The sequence below is a fragment of the Hirundo rustica genome, chromosome 18, assembly GCF_015227805.2.
Source record: "Hirundo rustica isolate bHirRus1 chromosome 18, bHirRus1.pri.v3, whole genome shotgun sequence".
Lineage (NCBI taxonomy): Eukaryota > Metazoa > Chordata > Aves > Passeriformes > Hirundinidae > Hirundo > Hirundo rustica.
In genome coordinates this window covers 7582597-7601614 of record NC_053467.1, presented here as the reverse complement: position 1 = coordinate 7601614, position 19018 = coordinate 7582597, and the positions used below count along the sequence as shown (strand labels likewise).

At 46.3% G+C, this 19018-nt stretch overlaps 1 protein-coding gene across 1 annotated transcript; it reads right to left on the bottom strand.

Annotated features, from left to right (window-relative positions):
- Positions 1–465: 465 nt before the first annotated feature.
- On the bottom strand, positions 466–1901 carry NOG (noggin). Its single transcript, XM_040081806.2, has one exon. The coding sequence runs from the start codon at positions 1359–1361 to the stop codon at positions 690–692; it is 672 nt and encodes a 223-aa protein (XP_039937740.1). The 5' UTR covers positions 1362–1901; the 3' UTR covers positions 466–689.
- Positions 1902–19018: the final 17117 nt, after the last annotated feature.

Sequence of the window (19018 nt, the reverse complement as noted above, 5' to 3'; positions counted from 1 at the left end):
GAAAGAAGAAAGCCCCCCCGACGGCGGCCAAACCAAAAAGCAAACAGAATCCAAACGGCTCGTGTTTTAGTGGTTGACTTTAATTCTGCACTGCACTTTTACTACAAGGATATAAAGAATAAATAGCAGATACTCTTCATTTACATAGGATTAAGTCATTCAGACTGTTCTCTCTATTTACAATAACATTGTGCTCTAGGCGTTTACTCATTTTTACTTTAAATCTAAAGTCCGTAAGGAAAAACAAAAAAACCCCTCACACACACGCTTTCCGAATAATGGAAAATAGCTTTAAACATTTTCTTATCAAAAAGCTTGGTTTGTATTTTTTAATCATTTTATTAAAAAAAAAAAAAAAAGCACAAAAAAACCAACAAAAAACCTACTTCGCCAAAGCGAAGCAACTTCTCTCTGGAATATAAATACAAAAAAAAAAAAAAAAAAAAAAAGTTACATTAGCAACGATCAGGGTAATAGTCTTGAAAATACAGTAGACGCTGATTATTTCACGTATAATACTGACCTTTTAATAGTATATTAAACCGGTGCCATATATACACACAATATACATTCTCCTACACGTTACAGTGCATTACAACGTTAACCAGAAAGCAAATGTCTTTTATTTCTCTTGCAGCAAAGGTCCACGTGAGTCCGCTGGAGAAGGGGCGCGAAGGGAAGTGCCAGCCCTAGCAGGAGCACTTACACTCCGAAATGATGGGGTACTGGATGGGTATCCATGTGCATCTCTGCCCGCCCCGGCGCTGGCACCTCCACCTCAGGATCGTTAAATGCACGGACTTGGCAGGTTTGCAAACCATGCCTTCGGGGACTGAACAAGACCTTTTACTGTAGCAGCTGCCCACTTTGACATACCGGGGCCAAAAGCGGCTGCCGAGATCGTTCCACGTGTATAGGACCGGGCAGAAGGTCTGGGACCAAAGCCACATCTGCAGCTTCCTGCGCAGCTTCTTGCTCAGCCTGTGCTTCTTGCCCGGCTGCAGCCCGTCGTAGAACTCCAGCCCTTTGATTTCGCTGGGCATCGCTCCCGAGGGTCTCTGCCTGAGCAGCAAGTCCAGCTCAGCTAAATCGTCCACTCCGAGGCGGTCCTCGGGCAAGGAAACAGCCATAAAGTTGGGATCGAAGTGTCCGCCCATGAGGTTCCTTAGCAAGGTCTCGTTAAGATCCTTCTCCTTGGGGTCAAAGATAGGGTCCGGGTGCTCGATTAGATCCACCAAGGGCAAGTTGTCGCTGGGAGCCGGTCGGATGTGCAGATAGTGCTGGCAGGCGCCCTGCTCTAGCCGGAGACCCAGCAGAACCACCAAGGCGTATATAGTCACAAGGCACTGGGAATGATCCATCCTTGGGAGACCGGTGGGGGGGGGGAGGAGGGAAAGGGGGGCTGGATTCACCAAACAGCAAGGGAAGAAGGTGCAAGCAAATACATCAGAAAACTTGTACGGGGATATCCAAAATAGCTCGTCTTTGAGAGGGATCACCTCCACTCGCCGCACCACCAGCAAAGACAGCCCCCTGATAAGCCCGGAGAACAAGCCCCCTGCAAACACACTCTCTTGCAGGCTTCTCTATAAAATTTCTCCTGGTGGAGCCACTCCAAAATTCTGCTGCTGCTGCTGCTTCTTCTCGCCCTTCCCGGGAACGGGAGATGCCTCTTTTTGTTGCGAATCCTGCTTGCTGCTGCCGCTCCTCGTTGTCTGCCCGTGCGCGTGGAAGAAGTTGCTGCCGATTCTTCCTCCCCGCTCCTCTCCGCCGTTTGCAAAGCAGCCTCCTCAGCAGCAACAGCAGCCACGCACGTTGGCACCAGTTTGTCTGCTTTGCAAGGACCCAAAGCCTTTAAATTTCCTGCACTTTCAGCTTCATCTCCATGGAAACCACAGACTCTCTCCTAACCCACCCCACCCCCCTTAAAAAAAACCCACACACACAACACAACCCCCACTCCCACAAAAGTCCAGGAGAGCGCGGCTTCCCCCTTCCCACCGGCAGGCACCCTCTGCTGGGGAAGGCTGAGGCGGGAGCCGCCGCCTCCCCCCGCCCTCCGCACGCCGCCGCTCACGCGAGCCGCCGCGCCCCGGGAGATGCTGCCCTGCCCCGGGCAGCCGCCGGCAGCTCCGCCCGGCCGGGAGTCGCCTGCTCCTCGGGCCGCCGTCGCCGGCTCCGGGCTCGGCCTCGCCCCGCCGCTCTCCCCGTGGGCGCGGAGCGCGGCCTCTCCCGCCCGCCCGGCGCAGGAGCGCGGCCCGGCCGCCCGCGCAGAGCGGCGGCTCTCCCGGCGCTCCGCGGGCCGCCCGAGCCCTCCCGGCCCGGCCTGCGCCGCGCGGCCGCCGGGAGCCGCCTGCCCAGGCGCGCACATGGGCGCGGGGCGCGCTGCCCGCCCGCGGGGCCGCTGCGGACGCTCTGCCCGCGGCCCCGGCGCCGCCGGGCGTCTTCCCGGGCGGAGCGAGCCCTCTGCTGGCGGCGCCGTGCCGGGCCGGGGGCCGCCCGCGGGCGGGCCGGGGGGCACCGGGACAGCGCGGAGCGGCGGGATGCCCTCGGCGCCGGAGAAATTCGGGAAGAGCCTCCCGCGCCGCGCGTGTGAGCGCGGGCAGCGGCAGCGGCGGGCAGAGCGCCGGGAGCCGCGGGTGGGAGGAGGCGGCTCCCGCGGACTCTGCGCGCACCTCGGGGGCTACGGCCGGGTAGGACCCCGCGTACGGGTCTGCGATCCCCCGAGACGAGCCCGGGAGCTCGGCTCCCATGGCGGATGCTCCGGGAGACTGCCCGGCCCCGCTGCTCTCTCCGGAGCATTTGCTTAGCGATTTTTTTAGGGAGTTGGCTAAGACTTCTTCGTCAGAAACGCAATTTCCAGTTATGCCCTCAGTCCATACAGGAAAGATGGAAAGTGCCTCAATAGCAAATACATAAAACAATTTAAAATTTGATACTAAATGCCACTTCCATGGCCGGGTTACTGTCTCGCAAAGAGCACTTACATGGCGTAGCAGGCAGTATGGCTGTAAGGCTCTATTATGGTTTGAGTAAAATTTCCTGAAGTGCTTGAATCCCATTCCTGCGGGCTATTTAGGCACTTAGGAGCCTAAGTTTAATGGGACTGAAGCTAAGCCATTTCACCTAAATTATTTATACATTTGTTTAAATCTTGACCTTCAAATTTAGGTCCATTATGAAAGTAATACATAGATCATATTACCTAAGATTGGGTGGATTTTATAAAAATTGTATTTTTTCAACTATTTCCACTCCCAGTCTTCAATTTAAAATAACTCTTAACTTTGCTTTATTTCATAACATACAGGGCATTTTATAAGTAATAGATAACTGAAAAAAATTACATGAAAAAGATGGAAAACTGACCTAAGGTCAACACTGTGAAAAAGCCTTACAGTGACACTTGCTACTACAATGTCAGTCAAAGATCTGCTGGAGTTTTATTACAAATTTTTTTCACCTGCAAGTTGAGGTTTCGACCTTCACCCAGACCCCATCTGCTGAAATTTGTCCCTGGATATAAGTAAGAAGCCACCTCAGAAACAGAACAGAGGCAAAAATTCAGAAGTTACATCTAATGGCTTGTATTTATTTTTTAATAATAAATTATTTTAATAAATAAATTTAATAATAATAAATTCAGTTTTACTCAGATGGTATTTGAAACCAGTTCTTTAACTACTAGTTGCATAACTCTAAAAAGCAAAGCTGATAAGGCCTGTGTTCCACCTATTCCATGCTAGGTGTTTAAGATTCCACATTCAAAATTGTGACCCTAAGCAAGGACTGGAAGACAAGAGCTTTTTCTCCTCAACTGAGTTACCTGTATGATGAAATGTTTCTGGAATGAGGCTCTTTAAGCCTCTCTGTCCCTCTTTAAGCCCCAGATCTGTTCTGAGCAGAGTAGGCTGGGGCTCAGTAATTCCTCAAGCATGGGTGTCTGCCTTGCCTCAGGTGCACTGGGCTCCTGGAGAGGCTGTGAAAGCTTGAGGGATGCAGAAGTGACAGAAGTCACTTGTGGCCCAAGAATTTCTTGGTGGGATGGCTGACAGAAAGACTGGGAAAGAAGAGGTGCCAGTAACTCTGCCGGAGGTCTCTGGGTCACAGAGAAAATAAACTGGTTTATTCCAAGGCTTGCTGAAAACAGCAGTAAATGAAACCTGAAGGTAAAGGGCGTGATCCAGGGTCTTTGTATGATGCCAGCCCTTCCTGGGACAGGGAGAGGGGCCAGCAGCTCATGGAGGCCTTAGCGGGTTGTTCTACTGGCAATGATGCATGAAGCAGAGTAGAACAACTCCCTTTGCCTCAGCTTTATTGGTTCTGGAGTGCTGTCAGTAGTAAAAACGTATTTTTTCAGTAGACAAAGCAAATAGAACCTTCAAGGCACACAGGAAGCCAATGTGGGCTAGAGTAATATGCCACTTCTTCAGGGTCACATTGCTGATGAGGAGAGAAGAGGAATGCAGCCTGCATGGCTCTGGAGGCACAGATCTGAAATCACATTATGTGAGCAGCTGACTTCAGTCCACAGCAGTGAGGATGCACAGAAACAATCCAGAATAGATTCAGAACAGATTAGTTTCCTGTTAAACCTACTAACAGAAAATGGGCTGACCTACTTCACCCAACCCAGGGCTCAGGGACATCCCTTTGAATTCAGCCCTTGGTGTCAAATCAAGCAGTGGTCTCAGGCACGATGCATGCACTGCTCTAAAACACAGAGGGAATCTCACAGAAGGTAATAAACCACTGCAAAACTGGCACGAAGAACAACTATGCCAGGTGTGATTGGCAAAGCTGTGCCTTCCTTAGGAGTGGAGGCTTAGAACTATTCTTGTAAAGGGAACTTTACATTTAAAGATTTAAATCATGCTCTCATTGCCTTTTGCTTCTCGTTTTAAAAAAATCCATTGGCATGAAACAATTGTTAAGGAAAAGAAGGGACACCCAACAGCATAACCAAATGAGTCCTCTGTTCAGCTGTCATGCAAATTTCTCGTATGGCTTTGGGCAGCACATTTCATAGCTCTGCCTTTCCTTATCTGTAGAGCAGGAATGCTAATCCTTGTCTTTCATGGAAGTGTTGGACAGTTTGATTAGATGTTACCAGTATCAGTGGAACAATGCAGAGGGAAGAGTCTCCTGTTTCACTAAAATTGTAGAGGAAGCCTGTGTCTGAAAGAGCAGACAACTGAATTAAAATCACTTCAATTTTAGTCTTAGGTCCTAGCAAGCTGCTAGTTTTGTCTTCCTGTATACACCTGTATAAATTTTGTAAGTAATTCCTTTTCCACCTTTTTTAAAAAAACTGAATCCCTAAAGAAATTCTAAAGGAGATGCACGGCTTGCAGCTGTTTTACATAGCCCAGATATATCAGATGACAAATCTACAATATGTGCTATCAAGGGTCATGTACAACCTTTCCAGGTATCTAAGTACCACAGGTGGAAAATCACCATTCTACTACTTTGAAGCTACAGTTTTTAGTGTGGAAAGATTCAGGTACATCCTGCTGGATCTTTGAAATGTGGTGCTTTGTCCCTCTTCTCTCATGAGGAAGGTACATTATCAACTTCCCTGCCCCTTTTCCAATACACAGTATAAGGACTGTGCTGAGGATTACAATGTTAGCAGGTGATCAGCTGCTCTGAAGGAAAACAGTTTTGAATCAAAAACTTTGGAAGGTAAAACATATTTTGAGAGAGCAAAGTTCTACCTTGAAAACCCAACAGAATGGAGACAGGGAAGGATACATTTGGTCAAGAATCTGTATCTACAGTGATAAATAATATATAAATAATATATTTTGAAACTAAGCTCTGGGATGAATGTTTTATAGTGGAGTAAATCCTAATATGACTAATGCATTAAAAAAATGACGGGAAAAAAAAAAAAAACCAAAAAAAGGAGACCCCACAAAGAAAGTTATTTCTTAGTCTTTTAAGTATGGCTATACACAGATGTATCAATTGCCTTAAAAAACTGTCCTTCAAGAATTGCTGTATTTTTCTCATTACTTGTCACTCTTCCTCCTAAAACATTGTGCCTCCTTGATTCTCAGCCCACTCTCCTCTTGCTTCTGCATTTTTCCTAAGGTATAGACTTTTGCCTTTAGACCAGAGCTTGTGCATTCATCTGCTGATAAACTGTTTATCTTAGCTTTTATGAGGGCGCCTTGCTCCAAGCCAGCCAGAGACAGGATCCTGGGTGTTTTGTCTTTTTTTTAAAAGAGGGTCCGGGAAGTGACGGGTATTTATACCTCCCTTGGCTCTATATATCATGGGAGGTGGAACTCCACTGTCTCTGTTTCTTGCTTTTTCTCTCAGCAGTGTCTTCTGCCATAAATCTGAATCTTCCGGAACAGAGTTTTCTTGGCTACAACCTCACTTGGAGAAATTAGTTTTATTTATTTATTTATGTATTTATTTATTTATGCAAAAGGTTTGCAACAGAGGAACCCCAAAGTTATTCTAAATCCTCCCCCTCCTCTACCCCACCTAAACATCCTACTTTTTGTGCCAAATCCTAACATCTCAGCAGTCAAGAGAAGAGACCAGCGTCTCACAGTGTGCAGACCAATTCATTATGGACAGGGAGGCCAGTGGGAGAATTGGAAAAGATGAGACAGAAACCAAGGCATTTTTACGTTAAAAAATGACACATATTTACAAGCAATGGCTCCTGAAGGGGATTTGAATTTCCACACAGGCAACATTGTTTATCCAAACAAACTCCCTGTGGCAGCATATATTACATATATACACACATGGCAAGTAGGAATGTATTTATTCATTTTAGCCAGCCTGGTCATTAAGATAAACATCTATTGAGATAAACCAAGTTTTTACTATTCCTTTTTTTATAAAACACTAAAGACAACCCAGGGACAAAGATTCAATGAAGTGAAAAATAACAGCAACCCCCCAATCAAGCCCTGTGTGCATGGGAGTGATTCATTGATGCCAGTTACTGAATAACCCTGATACATAACATTTCTCACCTCTGATATTTAAAAAGACCCCCTCGATTTTTTAGCACCAGTGGAGCCCTTCGAATGTTTTATTGCTAATTGTCTAATGCTACGTGATGAATGACTGCTTGACTGAAAATGACAACTCCTTTTCTCTCAACTACTTCATTTTCCTGGCTCCAGTGGGGGTGAAGAGGAAAAAATAAATCCAATTACATCATATTTAGCCTGTTGGTTATGAATGAAAGAAAACTGAAAGTTATTTTAAAACTACTTCTATCACTTAGTCCTGAGCCCCCAAGTCCCTTGCATTCAGTAAATGTTGCCTAAGATTCTGGTATAAAATGTTCCAAGATATTAATGGGTTTTGTGGGAGTACGAAATCCAAGAGGCAGGGTCTAATCCTGATGAGAGAGCCAGAGGGAACAGGATCCCAAATATATCTGACTCAGAAATCCTGGACTAAATGTAGAATGGCTGCACTTTATGCTCAGAAGAAGTATCCTGGGTACAGTGTAATAAAAGATAATTTGGCCTGTATATAAAACAACTTCTGACTAGGGTTTTTCCCCGAGAATTAATGCAGCAGAAGAAGGTCCCCCAAATTCAGAACCACTGCTTTATTAGAAATTCTTTAAATTTGCTCCGGATAGAAAATGTGCAAGGATGAAGGAGCTTTAATAACTAGAAAAAGATTAAACGGCATGTCATTCCCCAGCGTTTTGCATTATCACTCCTTTCCAGCTTCTTATGCTTTATCCTTTCAGGGAATCTGAACTCTTCAAAAAGAAGTAGATCACAATGATGAGCCAGAGTTGTGTGCATAGCATTATCTCTGCAGCTACTACAAAATGTCCCAAGATACAAACCCACAGTGGCTGGGCTGGCTGTGGCAAGATCTGTGTTCAATAAGAGACTTCTCAAAGAAACTTGTACCTTTAGTGGCACATGGAATGATTTCCCCTTTCTCACACAAATGATGAAACAGGCACACTCATGGGGGTATGGGATTAATTCAGATATAGAAACAGACATTTGTGTCTGAGACTGATTCCAAACCTGCTAATGTTCAGTAGGAATCTCTGCGATGTGTTTCTTTGGCTTCAGAGTTTTGAGTCTTTGCATCTGAAGGCAAAGGGACCCAGGCAAGTAAAATAACGAATCTAGGCTTCCCAGACACAGATCTGACATTTGCTCTCTCCCTCTGACTCAGGCTTAGACCGGGTTCAGGGATTAATTAGGCCATGCAAACGAGTTAGGTTCTCTCTTCTGGCAACCTGGTCACGTAGGGAACCCCCACCCCTCCCCTTCCCCACACTCTCCTTGCCCATAATGAAGCATGACTGTAGTAAAACAAGTCTTTTGATGGTGCCTCTTCTCATCACTTTCAAGACAAACAATGTCTCAGAAGCCCCCCAGCTGCTTTTATTTTTTTTATATCTACAGTTACATCTTGGGTGTGTTTACTCGTCCTCATTAAATATGTTGTTCCCTTCCCCTCCCCCCCCTTTTTAAAATATCCTTCCTTTATTGCAGTTTACACAAAACATCAATTACAGGATAGAGTTAAAAGCTTTTGGGTATTGAGCAACATCCCACAATGCCATAGTCTCTAAAAGAGAATTGACAGGGGGTATAGGAGGGTACAGCAGGAATATGAGACAAAAAGCCCCACAGCACACAGAGAAGTCACAAATTACTGGTTTGCTTACAGCACAGCTTTGCTTATGTACAGTGAAGTTCCTCTGATAAGCCTGAATAAGTACTTTGTGTTTTTCTTTTAAGTAGAAAATATTACAAAGTGACTGTTATCCTCCTCCTTTGAACACAGATACTCAGAAAGACTCGGATGGCACAGGAAGATAAAACAACCCATTACAGGACTAACAAGCTAGACTTTCCTGCACAGACATGGGTCAGGATGATTTTCTTTCAAGCGTCACTGAAATAATGACACTTAACTGAGTATCTTTGCTGCCTAGCACGTGTCCTGAAGCCACATCATCTTTGAAGTACTTGTTCTCATAATAAACACATCAGCAGTTCAATACCATGCCGGACACGATGGCGTATATTTTGACTATTACTTGTTCTCTTTACATGTGTCTATGCATGTGCAATTGTTCTCATGCGGGAACAGCCTTCCCATTTCTCCCATTCTTGACAGAGTAGTGTTCCAGATACGTGATCCTGTTCTGATTTACAAAAAGATCAAAATCAAACAAAAAAGAGCATTGCACTGACCATTCTGGATGTGCCACGTGAGTTCTCTCTACTTTGAACATGAAGGTTAACTTTGGTCAGCAAAACAAGGATTTCAACTCAAATTTGAGGTATCGAAACAGGCTCAGACAAGAGATTCAAAGAAGAGAGATGCCTTTATAACAGAAAAAGAAGCAAAAGGAAGAATGCTGCATTTAAAGCGTCTCATGGCAGGGATGGCTTTTTAAGCCACTTTCACTTAAGATCTCCCTACTTTTCTCATCAAAAAAGAAGGTAGGAATAACCTTGCTCAGCAGACTGTAACCTAAAGTGCTCTCCCTAGGGAGACAGATCTTGGAGTTTGCCTGTCAATTCTTGCGTGTGATCTCTTGAGTAAATAAATAGATAGACAGACAGACAGACAGACAGACAGATAGATAGATAGATAGATAGATAGATAGATAGATAGACAGCAGCCTCCCCTGAGGAGCCGAAGAGGGCTCTGGTGTGCCTAGGCTTAGGTCCTGCCTGGTGCTTACCGCTGCAGGACTTGAAGGGAGCAGGAAGGGGGGCGAGGTGGGGGCAATCACGCTCCAACACCGGGAACTGTTTGTAAATTACCCTAAGCTTCCCTTAGTCATTATTCCATTAACTGCCTCTTGGTAGATCTGTCAGTAACTAAGCTGGGACTTATTTGTAGAGAATCAGAGGCTATTTGCAGCACTAAGTGAGCCATGAGAGCGAAAGGGTTTGGGATTTATTTGTAATTACAGTCGGATTTTTTTCTTCTCCTTCTTGCTTGGACCCCACTGGTACTTTCATTCACATTCCCTAAGCTGAAGCTGGCGCCAGGATCATAGGCTGGCCCTGTGTTTATGTCATTGAGACTAGGACAATATTTCAGTGTGGAGCCAGACCGCAGGGATCCACTCTATAAAACCCTCACTAAAAATAGACAGCCGCCCTGCCCCCAGGCCCGCGCACCGCCGGCTCCCTGCGTGGAGCACAGCCCTCGGCCGGCCCGGCTCAGCCCAGGCGGCCCCGGCTCTGCCAGCCCCCGGCCTGCTCTGTGCTTCCCTGGCCGCGGTCCCTCTGAGCAGCTCCTGGAGCCGGCGGAGGCACTCGGGCCGCGGCCAGCAGCATCCTGAGGGATCCTCTGCTCCCTGACCGCTCCCTTAGCGTGGATGTGGTACCTCGAGGTGCCCGGCCTCGCCGTGCCCCGAACCCTGCCCTGCAGCAATCCCTGACCAGCCCTGCAACGTCTGCTCAGGCTGCAGCATCAAGCTATTACGAGTTATCCTAAAATCCCAATGGCTGTAACTGGGAGAGCAAGAGACACCCGAAAATATCAGTGCTTGGGACCCCTCCTTTCCCTCTGTAGCTTGTATAGAGAGACCCCAGTAGGACAAAACTGGGTCAAAGACTTCACCTCTGTCTGATAAATCTTTCCTGCAGCAAATTAAAACACGAGCTGAACATTTCCATCTCATAGCTGTCAGTTTTATTCAGAGGCATGAACCGGGGCAAATCATTCAGCCTTTTCAATGCCAGTGGTGCATGATCTCTCAGCTTGGAAGGATAAATGTAAATTGTAGAACGCTCATTCTGATTAGCTCAACAGCTATACCAGATAAGATACAAGGCACTTGATGCACAGATTTTAAAGGTAAGAGCCTGAACCTGCAGCTTAGACCCTGACATTGGAAGAGGTTTAATTCAAGAAGCCTGTGAAGTGACAGAAAAACCTCACATGCATTTTAATGGGCAACAGAGCCTTCCAAAAGACAGCAACAAAGAGCAATCAAGCCTCTTGATTCCCTGAGATCCGTTTGCCTAGCTGATGAAAAAGCAGCAGATGGGAGTGTGCATGCTTGTACACACATCCTGAGCAGGGATGCTGCCAGTAAATGTCCAAGAGGAACAAACCCCTCAGAACAGCTTCCTGTCACTGAACCACTGTCCTGGCATAGGTCCTGTTTATCAAGTCAGTAGGACCCCGATGTGCTCAAAGCAGTGGCAAGAGGGAAGAGGCAGATTTGATTGGCTTGAGGAGTCCCTCTCACCCTCTCTCCCAAGGCCCAGGACAACCTGACAGTTCTCCACTTGGGCTGCACAGCTCATTGCTGACAGAGGTGCAGCCAGTCACCACCTGAACTGAAGAGATGGTTGCACAAATCTATGACAGAACTGAAAACTGAGCTCTGAAATAACTGTCAGTGCTTTAAAATCCTGCAGTGCCATGTGCTGCTGCTCATAATGAAGGCTGACTTTGATTTGGTTGGTTTAAATTAAATCATTCACTAGATAAAGAAGCCATTTTGTACAAGGAGATAAGGCTATTGTAATAACGGACTGAGAATGTTGGAAAAGGCTGCTTTGAAAATTTTCAAAACATCATGAACATGAATACAGTAGTATACAAGGACAGCTGTAGTGCTGTAAAGAGATTTATTATCAGAGCCATTGGTAAGATAATCCAACAGATTTCCTACAAACCAGTCCATTTTCTGCACCATGCTATGGGTAGTCAGTTTTTGCTCAGTGATTATTGTGTTGAGTTCAGCTTCTTCAGGTCCTTCTGCCACCATGCTCTTCCAGTGAAATGTATCAGTTGAATGTCAGTGCAGTGTAACCAGGATCTGTTTGACTGTTGGGTATGTGTTGAACAGCAGGTGAGGGTGTGCATTCTTGATCATCTCAACAGATAGCAGAGACAAAACTTGAGAACATAAAAGGAAGTAAAGTAGCAAATCAGCTTGCCCAAGGTCACAAAACAGCAAAACCAAGAAGAGGACCAGTTCCTATCTTTTGTACAGTATGGGGTCGGCAGGGATAGACCACAGGGCCTCATGGATTTTATAGCATGTTCTGATTTCATTACAGTGGAAGTTACGCATCAGTTAGAAATATAATTATTGCCTTTGTAACACTTCTCACTATTTTATCTCTGCATTGCAAATACCCACCCTGGGGACAGAGGACCTTCAACTACCTTTAGTCAAAGGTGTGATACAGAAAGGAATGAAGCTGAACTGTCTTGGTGTGGAGGAAGCACATTTTTGATACTGGACCATGTTCTGTCATGTGCCATTATTGTTTGAGAAGCAGCCCTGAATTGTTCTCACACTTCATGCTACAGCTTTTCATTATTTGAGCAAGTGCCATTTGTTCCCCTCACTTCTTTCTACAGTCAGCGTGTGGATTTTTTTTTTTTTTTTTTCACCTCTCTGCTGGTGCAGGTGCGCCAGACAACGGATATACAGTGAAAGGAAACTGTTTCAGAACCAAGACTCCCTGATTTGTTACAGTAATTAGATGATCTGACCCAAGCAGAAGATTGCGGGAAGAGAAAGGCAGCACTTGCAGGAAGTGAACATCATCACAGCAAAATGAATTCTCCCCCTGGCTTCTGCCATGAATCCCAGTGCAGTAGCATGAAAGCAACTGAAAACTTTCCACAGATGGCCACTTAATGTCTGTGTCTCATTTTCAACAACACTTCAGCTATGCAGCTTCATTTGGGCTCCATTCATAGCAGGGCATTCACAACAGCTGCAGTGCAAACCAACTGGAACTGGGCTTTGAACACATGAAGTCCTGGTATGAAATACCAGCTCTTAGGTGGTTTGAATAAACACAGCCACAATTAGGGGACACTTAATAACTTTGACTGGAGACCATCTATGTATTGGTTCTCCAGCCATAAAACAACATCACACCCATGATGATCAAGGGAATATAAAAAAAGAGATATCCTTTGAAAGATTTATTATTTATTTTATCATAATACCTAAAAGCTGGGACATGGACCAGCCATGTTTAGTGTTGTGCAAATGTGTAAGAAAAAGGCATCCTTGCTCCCCCCAAAAATTATACCATAAGTTAAACCTTTGAGGTAGCAGATGGCAGGACAGAAGGTAGAGAATGAAACAGAACCATCCATCTTCTGGATCGCCTCAGCACACTTGTACCTCAGCACCTATGCTCACTTTTTTTTTTTAACCAGATAAAACAGAAAAGCCTTTTAAAAGAAGCCTTAAAAGCAGATTCTGTATCTTCTATCCCATATCTTCTGCACAGCCTCTGCAAAAGGCTATACAGACTGTGCTCCCTACATTTTGATGAACGCAGTCTCTTTCAAAAAGTTAGTGCTGTGAACTGCCAGGGAGTTTAAAAGTTTTAAATAATGCTGAGAGCTGGAGGGGCTGTCTCCACACAGAAATGGTACCATAGTAAGAGGTAAAAAACCTTGTCTACACATAGTATAGAGAGACACAGTGATTTGAGTTTTTCCACATAACCTCCAACAAAGTCTCTATTATAGTTATTTGTTTACTCTTTGTCTGCTGCTTGGCCACCCTGGTCAGATGTCAGAGCCCACTATCTCTCTGGCCATACGTAGAGGGATTGCTCCCATCACAATCACTTTATTATGTGATGGCTTTCCTAGCTAATTTGAAAGGCAATCATTTATCTTAATCTTAATAGAAAGATCGTTCTGAATCTGCAGATCTCTGCAAAGGATACAAGAAGACCAGGGAATTTAGCAATCATCTGGATTTTGTAAACATTTTCAAAGTATTGCAGGTATCTGTTGTGGGAGCAATCTGTGGATTCTCTTGGAAAGTTTATGGGAATGTATTCTTTCAAGTCATTACCCAGCCTTTCTCCCCGCCCTCTACCATTTCAGGACAGGAGTGCATATACAGTTCTCTCTTTTCCTTGGCATCTGGACAACTCTTCTACTGTCACTGCCCTGGAGTCCTCAGCTGGCATAAGAATTCCAAAATAAATAAGCGTTTTGTAATCAGGAGAAAAATATTGTGTCCTTGTGGTGTTGATGTTTTTGCAGCTCAGCTTCTCAATGGCCACCACAAGTTGAGCTGCATATTTCTCTATAAAAATATGCCTACACTGATAGTTTGGCAGGCCCTCTTTGAATAGACATTTAGCTACTTAACTGCTCACTGTTGCCAACAATGTTCAGTTGATGAACCAGGGAAGAAGGGGCACCTTGACAAGCAGCACGTGGTGGCAGCAGGACAGTGGGCTACGTGGCCAGCAGGCCTTTACTGCAGATCTGCTGGTCAAGAGGTTTTGGAGAGGTTCTGTAAAACCCAAAACCTAATATATGAGTAACATTATAGCAGAATGTTTTTAAAGACGCAAAGATACTGACTAAATATCTCCAAAGTTTAAGCATATTTCAAGAAACCACATAAACGAAATAAGCCTCAGCACATAATTTATAAACCTGCCCACAGGCAACTGAAGAAGAGCATGAGCCAATACTCAAACCCAGCACGGAAGTACTTAAAGGCGTGTTGCTGTGTAAAGTCACACAGCCCAAGGGAATGCAGTACCTAGAGAACTCAAAGGGCAAGGATGGGATTTTTAAAGAGCTCACTGTTGGCTCAGCTCTGCCAACTTTCACTCCTGCCAAGCCGCATCCAAAAAGACAGGTCTTACCTTTGCTCATCTCCCAGCACCAACACTCCTATTGGAGCCACTTGACTTCCAGCATCTGTCAGTTCTTCCAAATAATAAAGTTCTGTCCCAGTTTTCAATAGAACTGGATGCAAAAAGTCCCAATTTATTTATTTTGTAGCCTCGGTATTTCTACATGTGTTTTTGCCTGCCTTCCGCAATTCATACCAAAACAACCTTCACAGTATGTTGCACTTTCAATCTGTGCCTTCTTGCCAGCCTTGAGGGCACAGGGTAGAACCGGAGCAATGTTATTTGTCAGGCTGGAAGATTTAAGTCAGTATCACACTTCCAATAGTTTTCCAAGGTCCTTTCCAGAGGTCTTAGTGCGTTGACAAATCAAAAATTGGGGAAAAGTTGGCACGGAGAGCTGGAGAAGATGCTCCCACACCTGGGTGGGCACTGCACAGACGGCAAGGTCACCATCTGGGCAACTGTCCCTGCTGAGTGATGACAACCTGACTGAGCAGAGAACCCTGTCGTGCCCCAAACTGGGGCAGCAGCAAGAACGTATTGGTGCACTACAGCTCTGGGCTCTCTGCACCCTCCAGAGGCCTCTGGCCATCAGGACACGGACACAAAGGCCACAGAGGAAGAGCTGCAGCCCAACTAAACCATTTTTTCCACAGCTGTCGATTTTTATTACAAAAGGGCAGAGACCGTGTGTTATGAAAGTCCACAGAATAGGAATCTAAAAATAAATTGCAAAGCATCACATGGAGGATAAAACTATGCCTCCCTTTGGTGGTTGCTAACATGTTGGATATTCAGACTGGTAAACAATGTAGACCAAAATAATTCCTGTATGGATTAAAGCACAGGAGATACTGTCACACCAGCAGCGCTGGCTAAATTGTGCTGAAAATATGTCCACCAGTGTACAGTGGGATGGGGACATTTGGTTCTTTCCACACAAATTTCACACTGAAGAGTGCAAAGGGCAAAATAATATTCAGCAAGTTTCTCCAAAAGTTAACTGTACTTCCTATTTCACTACAAAGTGCTCCAGTACCCTGACACTGGGGTTCAGAAGGGAATTTCTTGTCCATGTTAGGACAGCTCTATGATCCAAACTCTCCTCATGAACTGAACAGGATGTGAGCTAATAGCTCTTAGTCACCTTTTAGTCAAGTGAACTAGAAAGGGTTGCCTAAGTATCTTGCTCTAAGGTATGGTTTCCAACCCGTGAATCATTCTTGTAAATCCTTACTGATCCTTTTGAACCTTTCTGAAGTCTTAACTTCCAGAACCGGATGAAATACTTTACTAGCTGCATTAATATGCATCAATAGGGATCTGTATGTGGTAAATCTGATCATTTGGCAAAGAATTGAAGTTAAAATAATTGGTTAAACCACAAACGGAGGAGACATCTAGCAAGAAAAATACCAGGAAAAAACATTAATTTCATACTTCAAATGAGATTTTTAACATGAAAACTGAATACTAGATTATTGTCTACTTGAACTGTAATCAGGTAGCTGAGACTCATGAGAGCTGTACTCTCTCACTGAAATGAATCCACAGTTTGTTTTTAAAATTAATTGCCGAAACTAAAATATCTTGTCCCCAACATTGATTGAACTGATTTTTTCTGTAAATTGATTTAGCAAATAATATAGAACAGATTGAAAGTGAAATTAAAAGCTGTCCCAGAAACAAGGGCTCTCCCATCAGCTTGCACATCCCAACAGCACAGACCTTATTTACTCCATACTTAATCCAAAGTGAAAGCTATCATCACATGGTAAAGGATATTCTACCCATAAATGGTAACTGTGGGACTGTAAATGTAATTTGATGATATGATTTTAACAATGCAATACTGGACATGGGATGCAATCTCTGCAGGATGTAACACACCAGTGCATGAGATAATTTCCTTTTGAGCTGCTCCTTTTTCTGTTATTATGGGAGTTTGCAGATTGATTTTAAGGAGGAACATTACCATAAAAATCCCAGCTGAGGAAATGTGCTTTTAAAAGCTTGTCACATTAAACCTTTTATTTTATCAATATCAAGTCCTACCTTGACAGATGCAGATACAAGAACCGTGGTCTTTGGCTAAATCCAGAACTGTTTGTATCGATGCCAATATCAATTTGAACAAGCAATACAGTTTCAGCAGCCTCATCCTTTGAAAACCTTGGGACCCAAAGCCAGCAGAAAGCTCAATCAGAAATTATTACCATCTGAGTTTATGCAGCTCCATCTCTTTTCAAGTACTATGGATTAATGTTGGGGGAAAGTCAATAGTACTGAATTCACCCTGAACGTTAAACCCATGGATTTCCATGGCATTAGGGGCCAGGGATGAGCTCGGCCTGCTGTGGCTATGGCCATCTAATTCAATTAACATTTACGTTCTAAAAAACCCTGTCCCCTTTGCAAATCCTAAGTAATATGGTAAATATGGAACAAATTATCAGCAACAGCAGGGGAGATTTAAAATATGCATCTTGAGTTTGGAGTCGCTCAGGAACCTGCGGTGATGCAATCACTCAAACAGAGCAGTCTTTATGAGTTTAGCTTTGCCAAGAATCCCTGTGCTAACCATCTTGCCGAGCCTGGGTGACACACAGCTGCCAAAACTCATCCACTAAGAACAATGCCTGCAAGTTTTCAAGTTTTCGCGCATCAGTTGTTTCCCAGTGACTTAGAGTGGTGCTTACCGCTTTTTATCAGAAAACCCTTTTCAGCCCAGGGCAGCGCAGAGAGTCCTGTACAGAGTTGAAGGCTAGTGCTGATGGCTGCGGGTTCTGGGGGTTCAGGGCCGTGTTTGACGCTGTGTGTGAAGCCCACGGCCGCTGTTCCATCCCACCGGTGCCACGGCCACCGCTCACCTCAGAGCCCCGAACGCCAACGCCTGCGACGGGGCGGCCGCCGATGGCGATCCACACGGCGTGAGCCTCAGCATAACTGGGGCAGTGACCTGCCGGGTCTCGGGCAGGGCTGCGGGAAGCACCGGCAGGGATGTGGATCCCACTCGCCTGTGGGGTTTCTGGGGCATTCCCCCTTCAGGCGCTCCCCTGAGGGCGGCACCTCTCCCGCGGGACCGCCACTGCCCAGCGCTGGCCAGGAGGGGGCGCGGCGGCGCCCGCGGGACGCCACGTTGGGCGGGCGTGAGGGGACTCTTGGCGGGACGGTCCGGTGGCACCGGGGACATTCGGGCAGCGACCCTCGAGCTGTCCCCACACCGGGCGTGGCTCGGGCAGCGACCTCCAGGCTGTCCCCGCACCGGGCATGGCACAGGCAGCGACCCCCGGCCTGTCCCGCGGCAGTCACAGAGCAGACCCCGGGCTGTGCCACACCGGCCACGGGCGGGACATCGGGGCAGCGAAGGGCGGGCTCAGCCCTTGTCCCGTACCGAACTCCACCAGAGCCTCCTCAGGACAAAGCTTTTTCCCCCTGCCGCAGGCTCGGTCACCGCAGCGGCATCAGAGGCTCCGGGCTGCCGAGGTGTAAATCTGGCGTAAAGCTGTGCCGCTCTTGGAGCTGACCCAGCGGGCGTCACTGAAGTTAATTAGGACACACTGAGTTAGGCTGGTAAAAATACATTTCTCTTTCAGTGGAAAGTAGGTGTTGCAGTGCTGAGCATCAAATCTGGGCATTACCCTGCCAGGGTTTTTGTAAAATTCCCTTCTCCTTGTATCCAGGAGATGGTAAGACATGCTCGGCTTTGCAGTTGTGTTCGGGGTTTGGCCCATGGCACAGTCAGTTCTCTGGTCACTGCCTGTGGGGATGGGCTATGGAGCCAGTGTGGCTCAGGACAGGACTGTGCACCTGAAGCCAAGCTGCAGAGCCAGCTGCAGGGCACAGACTCAGGCTGGGACCACAAACACACGTGAGATGCTGCTTTGCATCCTCCCAAACTAAAGCTGAAAAAGCGTGCGGGGCTGCATCCAGCTCTAAGGCAGGACGAGCGGTCGGCGTCGCTCGGTGGCTGCTTTACAATGTACCTGAAACAGCGCTTGCAGCTGAGTCTGGATTTACGCTCAGTGCATCTTACATCTGGAGACAAGCAGCGTGCGGCTCGTGTGCTGGAGCCGGGCCAGGGTTAAGCCCCAGTAGTCGGAGCTGGATCCCTGGTAGCACTCGTGATGGGAGGTCAGGCGCAATGAATGAGCCCTAGTAGTTTGAGAAGGAACACACCAGCACCTCTCCTGATGGGAGGTCAGGCACAGTGAGCAGGAGGGCCCCCCTCGTGCTGGCAGCTCCGTTCCAGTGTTTGGCTGGGCTCCAGAAGATTAAAATAGAGCCTTAGACTGTCCCCTCGGCAGCACTGCCAGCCAGAGCACTGACAATCCTGGGGTTGTACTCAAACGTGAGTCCCTTGGGAGCGTGGGCTTTACCTT

Coding starts and splice junctions, on each gene's coding strand:
- NOG (XM_040081806.2), bottom strand. CDS start 1,361: ATGGATCATTCCCAGTGCCTTGTGACTATATACGCCTTGGTGGTTCTG.